This window comes from Neovison vison, chromosome 7 (genome assembly GCF_020171115.1).
Source record: "Neovison vison isolate M4711 chromosome 7, ASM_NN_V1, whole genome shotgun sequence".
Classification (NCBI taxonomy): Eukaryota; Metazoa; Chordata; class Mammalia; order Carnivora; family Mustelidae; genus Neogale; species Neogale vison.
Genome location: NC_058097.1, coordinates 58,937,463 through 58,958,114, shown reverse-complemented (window position 1 = coordinate 58,958,114; position 20,652 = coordinate 58,937,463). Strand labels below are relative to the sequence as shown.

The 20,652-nt window shown below is 44.0% G+C and overlaps 2 protein-coding genes across 2 annotated transcripts; both read left to right on the top strand.

Annotated features, from left to right (window-relative positions):
• The first annotated feature begins 1,904 nt into the window (after nt 1–1,904).
• LOC122912151 (olfactory receptor 5-like) lies at nt 1,905–3,752 on the top strand. The gene is given in 2 exon segments (XM_044257554.1): nt 1,905–2,771; nt 2,773–3,752. Coding segments are annotated over 2 exon segments (969 nt in total). The 5' UTR covers nt 1,905–2,276; the 3' UTR covers nt 3,247–3,752.
• Nucleotides 3,753–12,440: 8,688 nt separating this feature from the next.
• Nucleotides 12,441–13,386, top strand: LOC122913398 (olfactory receptor 5-like). Its single transcript, XM_044260142.1, has one exon. The coding sequence runs from the start codon at nt 12,442–12,444 to the stop codon at nt 13,384–13,386; it is 945 nt and encodes a 314-aa protein (XP_044116077.1). The 5' UTR covers nt 12,441.
• Nucleotides 13,387–20,652: the final 7,266 nt, after the last annotated feature.

The following is a 20,652-nucleotide window of genomic DNA, read 5'->3' as shown; positions in this document are numbered from 1 at the left end:
CAAATGTTTACTGTTATCACTATATGGATGATATTCTAATTTGTGGTAATGATGCGCAGACTCTCCCAGCTGCGCTGACCTATTTACAGCAACAATATTTAAACTTAAGTGTTGACACCTGCTCTGGAATAATCAGTGCAACCCCCCTAAGGGGTGAAAATGCAAAGAATGTGATGACCCATTGCTTGCACAGCTTTGCATGCTGGGGAGTACCTAAAAATCTAAAAACAGATAACGCACCTGCTTACACCTCCAAAGCTCTTAAGAGTTTTTTTTAGCATGCTACAATATTCAACATAGCACTGGAATACCATATAATCCACAAGGTCAAGGAGTGGTGGAGAGAGCCCACCTAACATTTAAAACAACCCTACAAAAAATTTAAAAAGGGGGAATAGGGGAGGACTACAACACACCTAAGGATCTCACTAACCTAGTAACCTTCATTTTAAATTTTCTAACCCTGGACAAAGATGGCCTTTCCACTGCAGAGCGACATTGGGGCCAGCAAAAAAAGATGCAAATGATGGTCAAATGGAAAGATATACTTACAGGCCTCTGGAGAGGCCCGGACCCGGTGCTCCGATGGCACCGAGGATCTCTCTGTGTTTTTCCTCAGGATGCGCCAACTCCAATCTGGGTGCCGGAGAGGCTCACGAGGATGGTGGTCATGGAGCCTGTGGACCCTGTGGATGATGATGATGATAAATCTACATCCCAACACCAAGACAATGGCAGAGCCAGTTCAGCTGTGGGCTCTCGTGAAAGTGTGGCCGTTCCCACTGCCCCTGACAAATGAATCAGATATTCTACAAGTGGACTCGAACAATTTGCCGGTGTTGCTTCGCCACAAACGAGACTTTGGGATCACCGCAGCCGTAATTGCAGCCATTGCAGCGTCTACGGCCGCCGCAGCCGCCGCAGCAATAGCGCTAACAACATCAGTACAAACTGCTGCAACTCTCAACGTCACAGGACTGGTGGCCGAGGCTTTCGCAACACAAGACCAAATCAATGGACATTTACATGCAGGGATTCTCATTGTAAATCAGAGAGTAGATCTAGTACAAGAACAGGTTGATATCCTGGGGTCATTATTGGCTGTTGGATGCATAAGCAACATGCCAGGACTCGGTGTTACCCCAGTAACTTATAGTAATTTAACTATTGCGGCAAATCTCTCCAAACAGCTGGGACATATGCTCAATGGTACCTGGAATCTCAAGTTCCAGAATTTAACCTGACAGTTAAGAGCCCAAATTGTCACCCTAAATGCCACTAAGGTGCCCATTGCCTCAGTCCAAGATTGGCTTAACATGCTGCAGCATCGTTCCTCAAACAATGGGCCGGCCTGGGAGCCTTGGCCATCCTGCTAGTGATAGCCAATGTATTTATGATACACTGGTTTTGTAGCCTCGGTCGTCCACAGCATTGACAGCAACAACTCATGGCCCAGGCCATGATGGCTCTCGAGGCTGGTAACTCCCTCCAAGTATGGCTAAGCATGCTAGACCGGTAGTCAAAGATGGGTAAGACTGATCCCACATCATAGCAACCTAAGACAGGGGCCCTCGACCAGGAGGAGTACCCAATGACGGGTAAGCATGGGTAGTGAGGATCGGCAACCTAAGACAGGCACGGTCTCAGCCATCACATATAAATAAAATAAAAAAGGGGGAGCTGTCGGGAGCCACGCTGGCAGAACAAGAACAAGATGGCGCATGTGCTTTTGAGGAACTAGATGTGATTGGCTGACAGCTTATGTAAGAGGTGCATGAACACTGCGTGACCCTTAGGTGGTGGAAGGGAATGATCACACGCGCGCTGCATGTAAGGGCTGCTCATTGGCTGTTGCAAACTGTATATATATGTGTGAACTTCCGTGTAGGAGAGGAGGCTATGAAGAGAGCGCAATAAAGAAGCTTGCCACCCTGTGTGCCCCCGGGTCGTTCTTGATGGCGAGAGCGACACCAGTGGGTATGAGAAAAGGAGCCATGGCATGAGTTAAAACTGAAGTAATTGGCAAGGAACAGAAAATTGGGGGCTTGAGAGCCATGGTAGGACATGTGATGTTTATTCTAAGGATAATGGGAATGTGTCAAGGGCTTTAAGCAGTGGAGTAACCCTTTATGATCGATGATTTTGAAAGACACCCCCCCAGCAGCTGTGCGGAGATGAAGCAAGAGTGGAGGGAGAGAAACAAGATATGAGTTTATTTCATTTACTTGGTGGTATAAAGGCTTGGATCTACAGGAAGGCAAGCTGTGAAGAGAAAGATGTGCAAAATATATCATAGATGTGTTTGTTCTCAGATGGAGAGGTCCCTGGAGACAGGCAACATGAACAGAGTCCGGGAGTTTGTCTTGCTGGGCTTGTCCACCAGGGTGGACATAAGGGATGTCCTGTTTGCCATCTTCCTGAACCGCTACGTGCTGACCCTCCTGGAGAACACGCTCGTCATCTACCTCGTGTGCAGTCACAGCGAGCTCCACAAGCCCACGTACTTCTTCCTGGGCAACCTCAGCTGCCTGGAGATGCGCTACGTGTCAGTGACCGTGCCCAGCCTGCTCGTGGGGCTGCGGACCGGTCCCTGCCATGTGCCCTTCACAGCCTGCATGACCCAGCTCTTCTTCTTCATTTCCCTCATCTGCACGGAGTGCACCCTCCTGGCGTCCATGGCCTATGACGGCTATGTGGCCATCTGCCACCCACTCCACTATCCCCTGCTTATGAGGCCCCAGGTCTGCCTGGGCTTGGCCCTGTCCTCATGGCTTGGGGGGGCTACTGGTCTCAGTGGCCAAGACGACATGCATCACTATCCTTTTCAACTGCGGTCCCAACGTCCTCAACCACTTCTTCTGTGACGTCTCCCCTCTGCTCAACCTGTCTTGCACTCATGTGGCCCTGACCGAGCTGGTGGACTTCATCTCTGCCATCATCATCTTCTGTGGGACACTGTTGGTAGCACTGGCCTCCTACTCTGCCATCGGGGTGGCCGTGCTCCGCATGCCGTCAGCCGCCGCCCGGCGCAAGGCCTTTTCCACCTGCGCCTCCCACCTGGTGGTGGTGGGCATCTTCTACTCAGCAGCCCTCTTCATCTACTGCCGTCCCAGCCGCATCAAATCCACGGACCTCAACAAGGTGCTGTCCGTCGTCTACACGGTGCTCACACCCATGTGCGACCCTGTCATCTACTGCCTGCAGAACAGGGAGGTGCATGCGGCGCTTCGGAAAACTCTCCACTGACCTTGATTCCGGTCTTGGGTCATGGAACCTCTCATCTCCGGACTGAAGATCGGCCATGGCCACGAAATTCCACACAGAATACTGGAAGGCGGAAGAAAAGCTGAAGGACTATGTTTCCCATCTAATAAACAAGGAGTTCACGTCAATGAAGAACAAAGTCTGAGTTACCCATGGGAAAAGTGAATAATGTCTATGAGAAAGCGGGTCATCACAGATGAATGACAAGTGACTGGTAAACTCAAACGACAAGATGGTCCACCTTATTAGTAAACCAAGAAGTGCAAATTTAACCCCATCATTTCATTCCTAGAATGAGAAATGCTTACGGATATTTCTATATGTCCCCACAAGTAGAGCTAGGTCACAGATACGGAGATATTTATAGCATCTTTGTAAAGAAAAGAGAATTAGAAACAGCCTAATATCCATCCACAATGAATGGAATAAATACATTACATACATTCAGAGATAAACACTGGGCCTGTAAATAAAAGGAAATAGATTTATATGTTTGACATGGTGATATGCTGATACATATATGTTAAATAAAAAATTAAGGCCAAGGCTTTTATGTCAATCCCTTTGGACTATTACCTATATATATTCTTTTTTTTAAAGATTTTTTCACTTATTTGACACACAGAGAGAGAGATCACAAGTAGGCAGAGGCAGGCAGAGAGAGAGGGGGAGGAAGCAGGCTCCCCACGGAGCAGAGAGCCCAATGCAAGGCTCGATCCCAGGACCCTGAGATCATGACGTGAGCGGAAGGCAGAGGCTCCAACCCACTGAGCCACCCAGGCACCCCTATCTATATTCTTTTTAAAAGGATATATTTATTTTTTCTTTATTTAAGAGAATGTGTGCAAGTGCAAGTGGAGGGGAGAGTTAGAGAGAGAGAACCAAGCCGACTCCACGCTGACCGTGGAGCCTGACCTCACCACCCTGAGATCATGACTTGAGCTCAAGTCGAGAGTTGGATGCTTAGCCAACGGAGCCATTCATGTGTCCAACCTATCTATATTCTTAGTAGTGCCTTTTTAAAAAAAGATTTTATTTTTTTTATTTGAGAGAGAGAGGAGATGAGCATGGAGGAGGGGTACAAGGAGAGGGAGAAGGAGACTCCCCACTGAGCAGGAAGCCTGAACTGGGGCCCCATCCTGGACACTGGGACCACAACCTGGGCTGAAGGCAGATGCTTAGCCAAGTGAGCCACCCAGGTGACCCAATAGTGCCTTTTTTTTTTTTTTAAAGATTTTATTTATTTGAGAGAGAGAGTGTTAGCATGAAAGGGGCAAGGAGCAGAGGGAGAATCTGGCTCTCTGATGAGCAGGGTGCCTGATGTGGAACTTGATCCTGGGACTCCAGGATCATGACCTGAGCCGAAGGCAGTTGCTTAACCAACTGAGCCACCCAGGTGCCCCCCAATAGTGCCTTTTAATAACAGAAGCTTTCAATTCTGGTGAAGTCTAAATGATGAATATTTAACTATACAGGTATTATTTTTATATCTTAACAAAATCTGCCTATTTTCTTGGTCACATTGTCCTAGATGGTTTATAGTTTCAGCTTTCTAACTTGTGTGTAGGATGCCACTCAAAAATGTGTGTGTGTGTGTGTGTGTGTGTGTGTGTGTTAGAAGTTGAGCTTTATTTTTTCCATACATAATCCATTTTTACCAAAATGATTGCTGGAAAGACCCTCTCATTGAGCTGTATTGGCATCCTTGTCAGACCTCAGACTGAGCATCACAGTGTGGCTCTACTTCTAGACTATTCTATTCTCTGTGAATCCACTGCTCTCTTGTTTTATCAATGTCACATTGTCTTGATTACCGGAGCCTTATTGCAAGAATTACAGTCAGGAATTTTAAGTCCTCCCACTTAGTTCTTTTTCAAGATAGTTTTGGCTCTTCTAGGTTCTTTACATTACGATACAAACTTTAGACTCAGCTATTTATTTCTATAAAGATGCCTCCTTAAATTATAAAGATGACTTCTTTGAGTCTAGAGATCCTTTTGAGGAGAATTGACATTTGTTGACAAAATCAAGTCTTACAGATCATAAATATAGCACAACTTTCCATTTATGTAGCACTTAAAGTTTTTGTTGGGTGTGGCTGACCCATGTTTCATTAGTTTCAGGAGTACAACAGGGTGACTCCACAAGTTCAAACACTATGCTATGCTCACCACAAGTGTAGCTGCCACCTGTCCCTGTACAACTGATTTCCATATCACTGACCATATTCCCCATGCTGTACCTTTCACCCCTGTTATGTATCCATTCCATCACCAGAAGCCTGTGCCTCCCGCTCCCCTTCACCCGGTTAGCTCATCCTCCACCCCTTCCCTCTGGAAACCATCAATTTGTTCTCTGGGTTTGCAGGTCTGATTCCGCTTTTTGATTGTTTATTTATCCTTTTTATTTCTTAGATGCCACACAGGGGTGAAGTCATATGGTATTTGTCTTTCTCTGTCTGACTTCTTTCACTTTGCCTAGTCCCCTCCAGGCCCATCTACATTGACATGATCTCATCTTTTCTAATGTCTCTGTAACATTCCATTGTGTATGTGTGCACATGTGTGTGTGTACACATAAACCCCACACATGTCCGTGTTCATTCATCTGTGGGGGACTCTGAGGTGACTCCCATATTTAGCACTTTGAACCTTTAGCTGTCCTGTCAGCAATGCTTCAGATTTCTTACTGTGGAGGTCACGTGTGTCTTTCTGTCAATTTATTTCCATGTATTTAATGTTTTCAATACTTTTGTATACTTAATCATTCTGTAAATTTTATTTTCCCATTGCCACATCTAGCATTTAGAAACAAAACTGGTGGGGCACCTGGGTGGCTCAGTGGGTTAAAGCCTCTGCCTTCAGCTCAGGTCATGATCCCAGTGTCCTGGGATCGAGCCCCACATCGGGCTCTCTGCTCGGCGGAGAGCCTGCTTCCTCCTCTCTTTCTGCCTGTCTCTCTGCCTACTTGTGATCTCTATCTGTCAAATAAATAAATAAAATTTAAAAAAAAGAAAAAAGAAAGAAACAAAACTGGTTTCTGTGCACTTGTCCTGATGCTACAATCTTCCTAATCTCAGATACTAGCTCTAATGTGTGCTCCGTAGATTCCCTAGGATTTTCTGTGCAAATAGTAATGCTTTTCCTTCTCTTTTCCAATTTCTATACCTGTTCCATCCCTCTTCTTGGACCATGTGTAGTTTACACACCGAGCCCTGGGAGCTGCAACCTCATGGGAACCCACTCAGCACTCGTGCGTCTGCAGCTCCTAGGGCTTGGTGTGTAAACTACACACGGTCCAAGAAGATAGACGGACACTCGTGCAGACCCACGAGGGCTGAGTGGGTTCCCATGGGGCTGCTTCTGGTCCTCTTGGAAACACCCAGGGTATAGCCTGGAGGTGCTGTGCTCTCTACTTACCCTGTGTGCAGCTCATTGGAGCCTGGAGCAGGGGCATGCTGGTTTATGTCTTGCCTGTGCCATGATTCTGTGCAGCTTGCCAAGGGGTGCCCTCCCTCCTGCAGCTGCCCAGGGACCCAGGGTCTTTCCTTATAGCACCCATTATCCTCTAGAGCCTTGGGACTCCCCACTGAAACTCTGATCTGTAGACAGGCAGGGAAAGAGAGAGGGAGAGGCAATGAGAAGGAGGCATCACCTGAGGTCTGCAGGACCAGGTCTGGCAGTTATAGGTGTCACTGCTGCCCACATGTCATTGGCCAGGAATGAGTCACATGGTCATACTGATGTGCAAGGGATGCTGGGAGATGTAGTTTAGCGGCATGGTCCTGATTCTGCCCCATCACTGCTAGACACACAAATGTGCACAGAAAGAATAGTGTCCTTTCTCATCCGTTCTGGAAAATGGAGACCATTTAAGAGAATGAGTGTGATTAAAAGGGTATAAAACGTGCATTGTCAGATGTCTTTGATGGGAGTGTAAATCCATGCAGTATTTTCAGATAGTAATTTTGTAACGTGGATAAAGATGTTGAATGTACATTGACCAGCAGTCCGACTTCCTAATTGTATATTACAGATCTATTTGTGTGTGTGGGCAGAATGAGCATGCCAGGATATCTATGGAAGCAAGGTTTGCACTAGCAGAAACTGGACAGCTCTACAAATATCCCCTAATACAGGATTGGAAAATACATTAGGGTCCATTACGGGCCATCCCCGTTCCAGACTTTCCTTCTTCCCTCCAGCATTCCCTCTGACCACACATCACTAATGTTCCATGGTCAAGTATTCCAAAGTTAAAGCAATTGCCTTTAAGAAAAACTTCATCAGGGCAGGGGCCAGATATTAGCCTCCCCCAAACCCCAAGTCAACAAACATCTCATTGCCAAGAATACAGAAATAAGAGTCTCTTCTCTGCATGAGATCACATTTTAGTGGTTCAAGAAAAAGCAAGGAAGGACTGATAATAAAGCCAATAAGAGGCATATTAGTGTCAGGGGCTAAGCAGGTTCTAGACTTAAGGGAAAGACTTAACATAAACTGACTGTGGTGTGTCCATTACTGGGCTGGATCTGTATACATCTGTATTAATGTAACTTTAGATCCTCTCTGAGAAGGGCATGTGATCTCCATCTGACAGGTATCAAGAACACAATCAATAACTATCACTTCCTGAGCTCCTAATACGTGCTAGGAACCATCATAGGTGCTCCATGGGCACTGACGAGCTTAATCTTCACGAGAACTCTTCCAGGGCACCATCATCCTCCCTGTCTCATAGATGGCGACGCGGAGACTCGAGGAGGTCCGAGTCACACAACCTCTGGATGATAGATCAGGAATTCAGATTCAGATTCTCGTGCTCCAAGTTCCAGGACATCTCCCCAACTGGAGATGGAGCCCAGGCATTCCATCCAATTCCTGGATACCTGCTGGGGATCAAGCCATGTTTACCTTAGCACACTTCTCCCTCAGAGGGGAGGAAAGGGTTAATTCCTGGTGTCTGGAACAGGAAAAGTGGGTGAGAGCTTCTCTAAGCAGGTGAACATGAGCTTGAGAGAGGAGTTGGATTTCATTCGAAGGGGAAAGAAAAGGCGTCTGGACAGAAGGACCGACATGGGCATAGACGTGTAAAATGCATCGTGTGGTGCTTGTGTGTCTAGGATAAAGCTCTGCAAGTACATGCACAAGTAGTTAAAGTATTTTAATCGTCATTCCCTTAAAGGATGGGAGGAGCAGAGGACATAGTGCAGAGAATGTGGTCACACATTAGCTCAGAAGTATTTTGTGGTGTTTGTTGACTGCAACATATGATAGACCAATGGTTTTATGGTTCCTGAAAGAACGCTGCGTTATAGCAATGGGCGCATTACTTTTAAATCTGTCTATGTCATCTGATCACACAAAAGGAGAAAAGAAAAGGTAAAATTGAATTTGAGAGTTCTCCCTCCAGTTTTGTGTTGGGCATTCCAGGAAGGGAGAGACCTGTTCAGTGGGCGTCCATAGCCTAGAGAGGAAAAGATATGTTTCAGGCATAGAATGCCTAAGAGTAAATGCTAACTCTGGCAGCTAAGATATCCAGCAGGTTGTGGGGAAAGGCTGTTTCGACTTTCTCTGTGAGCTGGAAGAATGTTCTGTCTCTCCGTTTCTTGTCCTGTTTCAAGCAAGGTGATATTGTAACACTTCTGAGAGACTGAGCTCAGACCTCCCTCCTGCACTGAGGTCCCAAATCTCCAGGTTCCCGACTCTGAACACCCAAGGGCTGCTCATCTCTCGCTGTGATATGCGTACTTGTCAGTTTCGGGGTCATTATCTCAGACTCCTGGGAACAGCTTGAGAGCAGGAATTACGTCTCTTTCAGCACTGCCGTGCCAGCACCCGCACAAATCCTCGTGTCTATTATGGTCTCCATCTGTGTGAGAACAGACTTGGAGCCAACCTCAGTGGCGAGCCGCCCTCCCAAGCTCCAGTACAATTCATGAATCTTGTCTCTAAATCCACAGAGATCAGGACAGCCCCCTAAGGGCCATCTGTTGAATTTAAACTGTTCCTTCTGCTTGCAGCTGGCTGGAAGGACAGAGTTCTCCTGGCTGCTCAGAGAACACATGGGTGCCGACATGGAGGGAGGCGGGTGAACCCATCACTCAGGACCAGAGACAGCTTCTCCCAAACCTTTCTGACATCCTGAATTGACAGATCAACTCTTCAAGTCACGGGTATCTTCACTCAAGTCCAGGGGTAGAAGCTGAGTATCTTTGCTCCCCAGAGTCTCCTTTAGAAAAGAAAAGCAGGACCTGCGTCATCCTAGCTGAGAGGTAAGAAAACACGATCACTTGATTTGGGAATGAACAAAAGAGAAGAGCAGAAAAGTTCTCCCTCCTGCTGGTCACCTGTGGGGTGTTCGGCACTGCTGGTCCCATGGAGACCCCCCCGAGATTCAGAGCCCAGGACAGTGTAGATGGTCCCGACTGCAGATAAAGACACGAGGGGCAGAGTCAGAGCCCTGGTCTAGGGCAGGGACCGAGCCCAGGCTGGAACCAATTTCTGTCTGATCCCCCCAGCCCTTCTCTTAACCTGAATGACAGATTATTTTGAACTGAGGCTTCTAAAGGAAATGCATCAGGTCAATACTGGCAGTAAAGACCACACGGCATGGCACACCTAGCTGTTGGTCCGTGGAGTGTGTGACTCCTCGTCTCGGGTGTGTGAGCTTGCGCCCTGTGTTCAGTGTAGAGATTACTTTGGAAAAATAAAATCTTAAAAAAAGTCCCATGGCACGGAACATGAGAGGAAATATCAAAGGGAATCACATAGGATAAAGGTAAGTGTTCTTTGTTAGATTTCTGTTTTACATGTGGGTGTGTGCATGTGTGTGTACACACTTCAGCGCAATGGGTAACAGTGTGAATGTGAGCGGCCGCACTCCATTTTCCTGCGTGTGGATCTTGTGCACACAGAGTGCAGGGAAATAATGAAAGCCGTGTTCACACAGTATCTTCATTCCCAATGGAAATATTGTTACCATCGTCAGTGTAGTTAACTCGGGCTGAGAGAGATTAAGTATCTAGCTCATGGTTACACAGCAAGCAAGCTGCTGGTCATATAGTTCTCTTCAGGGTGAGAACCGGGTCAGCCATAAGGACCTCTCAGACCCTTGGTGCAACCGAGGTGTGACAAATGTGTGTGCAATGTGCCGGCAATGTTTGAATCATCCCCAGGAGCCCAGCTCCTTCTCTGGTATACGTCCCTGTTCTTCAGAACATTAATCAAGGGTGTTCTAGAGCTCCTAATGTCATCAGAGAGGCAAGAGAGCCTCAAGCAGCCTTCAAGATGAAGTGAAGGTAAGATTGGAATAGCTGGAAGGGAGAGGCAGGCAAAAGCAGGACCAGGGTACTGCAGAGAGGACAGAGAAGAAGTCCAGTAGAGAAGAGGAGGCCATGGCCAAAGGCTATAGCTGCAATTCATTTTCAGAACCATTTCATTTTGGCCCATCCTATTAGCTGCTCAGCCCTTGTTCAGGACCAAGAACAGCCCTACAGGCCAAGTGGCCTTGTTCAGAGATAAGAAGGTCTAACCCAGTCAGAAGCTGGTCTGAAAAGACTTATAAGCACCAGTATTGCTGCTTTTGTCTTTCTCTGACAGATTTATTTCACTCAGCATTATACCTTCTTATTCCCTCCATGTTGTTGCAAATGGCAAGATTTCTTTCTTTTTTATGGCTGCACAATATTCCTTTGTGTATATACACCACATCTTTATTCATCCATCAGTTGATGGACACTTGGGCTGCTTCCACAAATCACCATATTGTACACCTGAAGCTAATATAACACTGTATGTTAATTATATTGGAATTTACCTAAAGAATAAAATAATAAAATAAAATAAAGACATGATGACTCCCTTGTACACATTAGCTATTGTAAGAACATGACTGTTCATCTTTGAAACCCTGTGTGCTCTTCCTAGACCACTCCTCTCTGATAAGATGTATCCTTCCCGAATTTTGGGCTCATTATTCTCCTATTTTATTTTGCCACATGACTTTGCATCCCTAAACAATGTATTTCTTAAAAATTGTTGCACAGTTTGACTGCTATATAAAAGGAATTATGAGTGTTTGCACACTTATGTAACTTTTCCTTTTTGGTTCAATACAACACTTCTGAGATTGATTTATTCATAATATTGATGTAGTTCTGATTCACTCATTTATTTATAGAATAGTATTCCATTATATAACAAGATCATAATTTATTTATCAATTCTACTACTGGACACTTGGGATGTGTGCAGTCTCCTTTTTTCTTTTTTACTAGTAAAGCAGTGTTGCTGTGAACAGCACTTAACTCCAGATATGTGCTTGGACATACAATTTCTGGGACATGGTCACATCTTAAAACTTACTACCTGATGCCAAATTGTTTTCTGAAGTGAGCATACAATACAGACTCCCAGCAATTGTGCACGAAAGTTCTCATTATTAAACTTAACATTTTCAGACATGAAAATGTCTGAATTTTGTGCCAATTCTGGGGATGTGAAAGGGTATCTAATTTTGGTTTTAATTTCCATTTCTTTGGCTCCTAATGAGATGAGCATTTTTCCATGGTTCGAGTGATGAATTATTTTTTGGTGAGGTATACTCTCAGCACTTCTCCCCCAATTTTCAGTGCAAATAAGCTATTTTGCATGTTAATAGACCAATTTCTTCATATATCCTACATAGGGATCTTTGTTACTCATTGGTATTGCAGAAATATTTTTCCAGTTTGTGACTTCTCATTGTTCTCTGGTGATCAAAATTTTTTTTTGATGATTAGACTTTTATATTTTATTTAAAAAAATTTTAAAGTTTATTTATTGAAGAGATTTCTACACTCAATGTGGAGCTTGAAAGAAAGAAATCCGACCTAGAAAAGACCACTTAAAATCATCAAAAGAAAAGAAAGAACGATCAGAGCTCTCATCTCCATTTTACAAACAAGATAACTGAGGCTCACGAAGGTTGTCTTGCTGAACATCACAGATTTGCTAAGCAAAACTGTGGAAGTTTTTTGATTCTGGTTTTGCAGCTTCCCAGCTCAGCAGCCCTCCTGACAATGGTCAGCCTACGGCACATGCAGTGGCTCTCGGTGCCCCTGATGCTCTTCCTCTTTTACTGTTTTTCTCCTGCCTGGATCACAGGCTCCACTAACCTATTTCTTTCTGCACTCAGATGGAGAGGTCCCTGGAGGCGGGCAACATGACCAGAGTCCAGGAGTTTGTCTTGCTGGGCTTGTCCACCAGGGTGGACATAAGGGATGTCCTGTTTGCCATCTTCCTGACCCTCTACGTGCTGACCCTCCTGGAGAACACACTCATCATCTACCTCGTGTGCAGTCACAGCGAGCTCCACAAGCCCATGTACTTCTTCCTGGGCAACCTCAGCTGCCTGGAGATGTGCTACGTGTCAGTGACCGTGCCCAGCCTGCTTGTGGGGCTGCGGACCGGTCCCTGCCATGTGCCCTTCACAGCCTGCATGACCCAGCTCTTCTTCTTCATTTCCCTCATCTGCACGGAGTGCACCCTCCTGGCGTCCATGGCCTATGACCGCTACGTGGCCATCTGCCGCCCACTCCACTACCCCCTGCTCATGAGGCCCCAGGTCTGCCTGGGCTTGGCCATGACTTCATGGCTTGGGGGGCTGCTGGTCTCGGTGGTCAAGACATCTTGCATTGCCAGTCTGTCCTACTGTGGCCCCAATGTCCTCAACCACTTCTTCTGTGATGTCTCCCCTCTGCTCAACCTGTCTTGCACCCATGTGGCCCTGACTGAGCTGGTGGACTTCATCTCTGCCATCGTCATCCTCTGGGGTTCCCTCCTTGTGGCCATAGCCACCTATGTGGCCATCGGGAGGGCTGTGCTCCGCATGCCATCCGCTGCTGCCCGGCACAAAGCCCTCTCCACCTGTGCCTCCCACCTGGTGGTGGTGGGCATCTTCTACTCAGCCACTCTCTTCATCTATGCCCGTCCCAGCCGCATAGAAGCCATGGACCTCAACAAGATGCTGTCCGTCGTCTACACGGTGCTCACGCCCATGTGCAACCCTGTCATCTATTGCCTGCGGAACAGGGAGGTACAGGCAGCATTCCGTAGAACCCTATACAGGTCCCGAAGCTGACCACCTGAGCAGGGCATGGGGAGATCTCAGGTTATCAATACTTTTCATTTTTATTGAGATATAATTCACATCTCATATACTGATATACTGCACTGAACGTGCAGTTCAGTGGGTTTTAGTATATTCACAAGGCTGTGTGCCCATCATATTGATGTAAATGTTGGGTGTTCATCCTTTCTCATGCCTGAGTAATATTCCGTTGTATATATGGACCACATCTTCTTTATCCATTCATCTACTGAAGGACATCTTGGCTCCTTCCACAGTTTGGCAGTTGTGGACATCACTGCTATCTGAAGGTTATTAAGGAGAACACGGATTGCACAGAGCACTGGATGGTAACACAAACAATGAACTATGGAACACTACATCAAAAACTAATGATGTACTCTATGGTGACTAGCTTAACATAATTAAAAATTGCTTAAAAAAAGAAATTAAAATAAGTGTTGCATACTCTACTGACTGAGCCAGCCAGATGCCCCAATAAATCTTTAAATTTTTAAAATTTAAAGACAAGAATTCTTGAAGAGTAAAAACACTTTCTTCAAATTTCAAGATTAATATGTTACTAACTGAAATTGGTACAATGCTTCTGGAGGCCAATTTGGCAATATGCATCAAAATCTTGAATGTGCGTGGGCTTTGACAGCATACCTGTTAAGAAGCTTTTGCCAAGAAAATAAGTTAGGATGCTTGCAGCAAAGAATTTTGTGCTTTTGCTTTCTTATATTAATTTTTTAAAAAGTGGGCTCCTTGCCTGGTGTGGAGCCCAAGGCAGGGCTTGAACTCACCACCCTGAGATCAAGACCTGAGCTGAGATCAAGAATCAGATGCTCGACCCACTGAGCCACCCAGGCACCCCTCCATGTGCTCTTAATTGATAACTATTGGGAGAAAATTATATTTGACAATGCAGGAGTAGTCAAAATAAATTGCAGCACAGCCACACAATGGAATCCTAAGGTGTCATGAAAAATAACTCCCATAAGTACATTTACTGCCATGACTAATGTTAATAACACATTGTGATGTAGAAAATTTGGATTACCAAATAACTACATTCTAATGTCTAAATGCAGTGTGTGTACATAGGGATATAGGATAGAATGTGAAAATCAATTCTATATAAACGTTTGTGGTGATTGCCACTATGTGAGAGATGTTGGGAGGGCTTTGCTTTCATTTTCATTGTTTTGTATTTTGTTGATTTTTTGTGGCAAGCATGCATTGCTTTTGTCATAAAAATGTGTTTTTCAATAAAAAGTCACTTTAATCTCTGTCTCTTGTGGCCATAAGACAGAGCTGAACCTCCTTACCCAGGAATTTGAGATCCCATTCTGTCCTGGTTTTAGCCACACTAGACTCAACATTATGCAGACATTTCAAGTCTGTCACATCTATGCCTTTGGGCTGTTCCATCTGAATGCCATGATCTTCCTTGTCCTCCCTGTGCATGCTGACACCTTCAAGGTCTGTCTTCCCGGTCCCTTTGTTATGGAGTGCTCCCTAATGGCCCTGATACTGAGGCACGAATGGGTCTCTCCTCTTTCCATTTTTCTGTGGCTCTCACTTCACACAAGGGAGAATATACAGACCACAACCAGAGCGCTATAAAAGCAGGACCCCATTGCTCTCGTTTGGTGATGCCAGGACTCTGAAAAAGGCCTGGTATGTGTTTACTGCTCAGTGAATTTGGTCCAATAAATAAGTGAACAATTCATTGAAGAAAGATAAAGTCTTCATGCTCTCCATCCTTTCAAAGATTCATGACTATTATAATACCTGCTACTTGTAGGGAATTTGCTTAATTCCAGAACCTATGCAAAACCCCATATACAGATCAGTCACATTTTAAGCCTTACAGCCACACTGTGAGGGAGGTATGTGTGACAGAGAGTGTTGTCATCTCCCAACATCAGTCCTTCCTTCTGCTTTTAGTAATAGAGCCACCAGATCTCAGCTGCAAACACAGCCACCCAGAAAACAATGTTTCCCAGCTCTTCTCTTGTCCTTACATGGGGTCATATGAGTATGCGCTGGACAAAGTTTTACATTATGTTCTTTAGAGGAAAGACACTTTCCTTGTACTTCCTTTGCTCTCCTTCTCTTCTGATTGGAATACAGACATGACGGCTGGAACTGGAGCTGCTGTCTTGGATCCTGACCTGGAAGCTTCATGCTGAGAATGGTAGAGCAAGAGATAGGGGGACTCAGGTTCTTTGACATTTTGGAATGTCTTATCAACCCCAAAATAATGCTGTGACATTGATGAGAAATTAGTTCCATCTTGCTTAAGCAACTATTTTTTGGCTGATCACCTAACTGATACGATGCTGTATTAGTCACCTATCGCTACAATACTGCTGTGTAACAACAATCATTGTGTAAGAACATGTGTAAGAACATTGTGTAAGAACAATGTCCAGTGGCTTCAATAGCACACATTTTCCCTCCTTGGATTGTGGATCTGTGGCTGCCTGGTGGTGTTCTGCTTCAGGCTGTGGGTCAGGTTTAGTTCTGTTCCACTTGTTTCCTATCACAGAAGTAGGATATGCTCTTTTCAAGCCAAGAAGCAAGAAGGCAGTAGACACAGTTAGTGCTTCTTTAAAAAAAAATATATATATATATATATATATATATATATATATATATATATATGAGAGAGAGCATGAGCAGGGGAAGGGGCAGAGAGACAGGGAGAGAGAGAATCCAAAAGCTCAGAATCCCCACCGAGCACAGAGCCCCACATCAATGCCAGGACCCTGAGATTGTGACCTGAGCTGAAACCAAGAGTCAGCCACTTAACTGAATGAGCCACCCAGGTGCCCCAGATAGTGCTTCTTCAGGCATCAGCTCAGAACTCTCAATCTGATCCACATTCTACTAGCCAAAGTGAATTATATGGTCAAGTAAAAGTCATTGGGATCAGGGAAGTATGTTTTATCCAGAGTAGTTATGATAAGGGCAGTGAGTAGAGGAATTGGGAGAAAATAATACAATATACCTGAAATAATTCTATTATTTGTATTTTATATAAGTAAGTTAGGATCAAGAGATTTTTAAAACCATTTAATTGAGATACAGTTGATATGTAAAAAGCCCTACATATTAATATACATGACTTTGAACTAGGATCTTAAAGAGAAATCTGCATTCCCACGTTCATTGTAGCATTATTCACAGGAGCCAAGATGTAGAAACAAGCTAAACATCCACTGACAGATGAAGGGATAAAGAAAATGTGACATATATGTACAATGGAATATTGTTTAGTCCCCCCTGACAAAAGCAGGGAATTCTTGCCATTTGCAACAACATGGTGAACCTAGAGAACATTATGATAAGTAAAATCAGCTAGACACAGAAAGACACTGCATGGTATCCTTTTAGGGAGCAGAGATCTGGTGCCCATATGTAGCTAAGGAGGCTCAATTCTCCAGGCAAGCCAAGATCATGAGCATCCAGGACCACAAGTTTCCTGAGTCAGAAAAAGAAATTGTGTCATTACAGCTGTTGCCTGTGTGACCTTGAGCCACTTACCACAATTCTCTGAATGTTGGCTTCCTCATTGCTAATCGGAAATAGTCATCTACCTACCCCACGTTGACTGATTTATCACATGACGTAAACGTTACAGAGTGGTTTGCATCAGCTAAAGGGAGGGAGGAAGTTGTATCAACTGATACTACATATTTTCCAAACTATTTGAAGTAAATCATCTCATTTCACAGATCATATTACTTAACATACTACTTCTTTCACTTAGCAATGCCTGTGTGACACAGGCATACATAGAATTTCCATGGCCATTTTAAAGGTTTTCAAGACATGTCTCCAAAGGCAAGGGAAACAAAGGCAAAAATGAACTTTTGGGACTTCATCAAGATAAAAAGCTTCTGCACAGCAAAGGAAACAGTCAACAAAACTAAGAGGCAACCTACAGAATGAGAGAAGATATTTACAGATGATACTACAGATAAAGGGTTGGTATCCAAGATCTATAAAGAAATTCTCAAAGTCAATACTCAAAAAAACAAATAAGCTGGTCAAAAAATGGGCAGAAGACATGAACAGACTGTCCTCCAAAGAAGATATATAAATGGTTAACAGACACATGAAAAAATGCTCTTTATCACTAACCATCAGGGAGGTTCAAATTAAAACCACAATGAGATCCCACCTCACACCAGTTAGAATGGCAAAAATTAACAAAACAGGAAACAACACGTGTTGGCGAGGATGTGGAGAAAGAGGAACCCTCTTCCACTCTTGGTGGGAATGGAAGCTGGTGCAGCCACTCTGGAAAACAGTATGGAGGTTCCTCAAGATGTTAAAAATAGAGCTACCCTATGACCCAGCAATTGCACTATTAGGGATTTACCCCAAAGATACAGATGTAGTGAAAAGAAGGGGCACATGCACCCCGATGTTCATAGCAGCAATGTCCACAATAGCCAAAACTGTGGAAGAAACCAAGATGCCCTTCAACAGATGAACAGATAAAGAAGATGTGGTTCAGGTATCTTATGGTTCTTGGTGCTATAGTAAATGGAATCGATTCTCTAATTTCCCTTTCTGTATTTTCATTGTTAGTGTATAAGAAAGCCACTGATTTCTGCACATTGACTTTGTATCCTGCCACGCTGCTGAATTGCTGTATGAGTTCCAGTAGTTTGGGGGTGGAGTCTTTTGGGTTTTCCATATAAAGAATCATGTCATCTGCGAAGAGAGAGAGTTTGACTTCTTCATTACCAATTTGGATACCTTTTATTTCTCTCTGTTGTCTGATTGCTGTTGCTAGGACTTCTAATACTATGTTGAACAAGAGTGGTGAGAGTGGGCATCCTTGTCTTGTTCCTGATCTCAATGGGAAGGCTGCAAGCTTTTTCCCATTGAGGATGATATTTGCTGTGGGTCTTTCATAGATAGATTTGATGAGGTTCAGGAATGTTCCCTCTATCCCTATACTTTGAAGCGTTTTAATCAGGAACGGATGTTGGATTTTGTCAAATGCTTTTTCTGCATCAATTGAGAGGACCATGTGGTTCTTCTCTCTTCTCATATTAATTTGTTGTATCACATTGATTGATTTGCGAATGTTGAACCATCCTTGTAGCCCAGGGATGAATCCCACCTGATCATGGTGGATAATCTTTTTAATGTGCTGTTGGATCCTGTTGGCTAGGATCTTGTTGAGAATCTTAGCATCCATATTCATCAGTGATATTGGTCTGAAATTCTCCTTTTTGGTAGGGTCCTTGCCTGGTTTGGGGATCAGGGTAATGCTGGCTTCATAGAAAGAGTCTGGAAGTTTTCCTTCTGCTTCAATTTTTTGAAACAGCTTCAGGAGAATAGGTGTTATTTCTTCTTTGAAGGTTTGGTAGAATTCCCCAGGGAATCCGTCAGGTCCTGGGCTCTTGTTTTTTGGGAGGTTTTTGATCACTGCTTCAATCTTGTTATTAGATATCGGTCTATTCAGGTTGTCGATTTCTTCCTGGTTCAATTTTGGTAGTTTATATTTTTCCAGGAATGCATTCATTTCATCTAGTTTGCTAAGCTTATTGGCATATAACTGTTCGTAATAACTTCTGATGATTGTTTCTACTTCCTTGGCGTTAGTTGTGATCTCTCCCTTTTCATTCATAATTTTATGAATTTGGGATTTCTCTCTTTTCTTTCGGATTAGTGTAGCCAGTGGCTTATCGATCTTATTGATTCTTTCAAAAAAACAGCTTCTAGTTTCATTGATACGTTCTACTGTATCTCTGGTTTCTCCCTCATTGATCTCAGCTCTAATCTTGATGATTTCCCTTCTTATGTGTGGAGTTGGTTTGATTTGTTGTTGATCCTCCAACCATAAGATACCTGGGAATAAACCTAACTAAAGAGGTAAAGGATCTATACTTGAGGAACTATAGAACACTCATGAAAGAAATTGAAGAAGACACAAAAAGATGGAAGACCATTCCATGCTCTTGGATCGGAAGAATAAACATTGTTAAAATGTCTATACTGCCTAGAGCAATCTATACTTTTAATGCCCTTCCAATCAAAATTCCACCGGCATTCTTCAAAGAGCTGGAGCAAATAATCCTAAAATTTGTATGGAATCAGATGAGACCCCGAATCACTAAGGAAATGTTGAAAAACAAAAATAAAGCTGGCGGCATCACCTTACCTGATTTCAAGCTTTATTACAAAGCTGTGATCACCAAGACAGCATGGTACTGGCATAAAAACAGACACCTAGACCAGTGGAACAGAGTAGAGAGCCCAGATATGGACCCTCAACTCTATGGTCAATTAATCTTCGACAAAACAGGAAAAAATATACAGTGGAAAAAAGACAGTCTCTTCAATAAATGGTGCTGGGAAAACTGGACAGCTATATGTAGAAGAATGAAACTCGACCATTCTCTTACACCGTACACAAAGATCAACTCAAAATGGATAAAAGACCTCAACGTGAGACAGGAATCCATCAGAATCCTAGAGGAGAACATAGGCAGAAATCTCTTTGATATCAGCCACAGCAACTTCTTTCAAGATACGTCTCCAAAGGCAAAGGAAACAAAAGCGAAAATAAACTTCTGGGACTTCATCAAAATCAAAAGCTTCTGCACAGCAAAGGAAACAGTCAAAAAAACAAAGAGGCAACCCACGGAATGGGAGAAGATATTTGCAAATGACAGTACAGACAAAAGGTTGATATCCAGGATCTATAATGAACTCCTCAAACTCAACCCACACGAAACAGACAAACACATCAAAAAATGGGCAGAAGATATGAACAGACACTTCTCCAATCAAGAAATACAAATGGCTATCAGACACATGAAAAAATGCTCATCATCATTAGCCCTCAGGGAGATTCAAATTAAAACCACATTGAGATATCACCTTATACCAGTTAGAATGGCCAAAATTAACAAAACAGGAAACAACATGTGTTGGAGAGGATGTGGAGAAAGGAGAACCCTCTTACACTGTTGGTGGGAATGCAAGTTGGTGCAGCCTCTTTGGAGAACAGTGTGGAGATTCCTCAAGAAATTAAAAATAGAGCTTCCCTACGACCCTGCAATTGCACTCCTGGGTATTTACCCCAAAGATACAGATGTCGTGAAAAGAAGGGCCATCTGTACCCCAATGTTTATAGCAGCAATGGCCACAGTCGCCAAACTATGGAAAGAACCAAGATGCCCTTCAACGGATGAATGGATAAGGAAGATGTGGTCCATATACACTATGGAGTATTATGCCTCC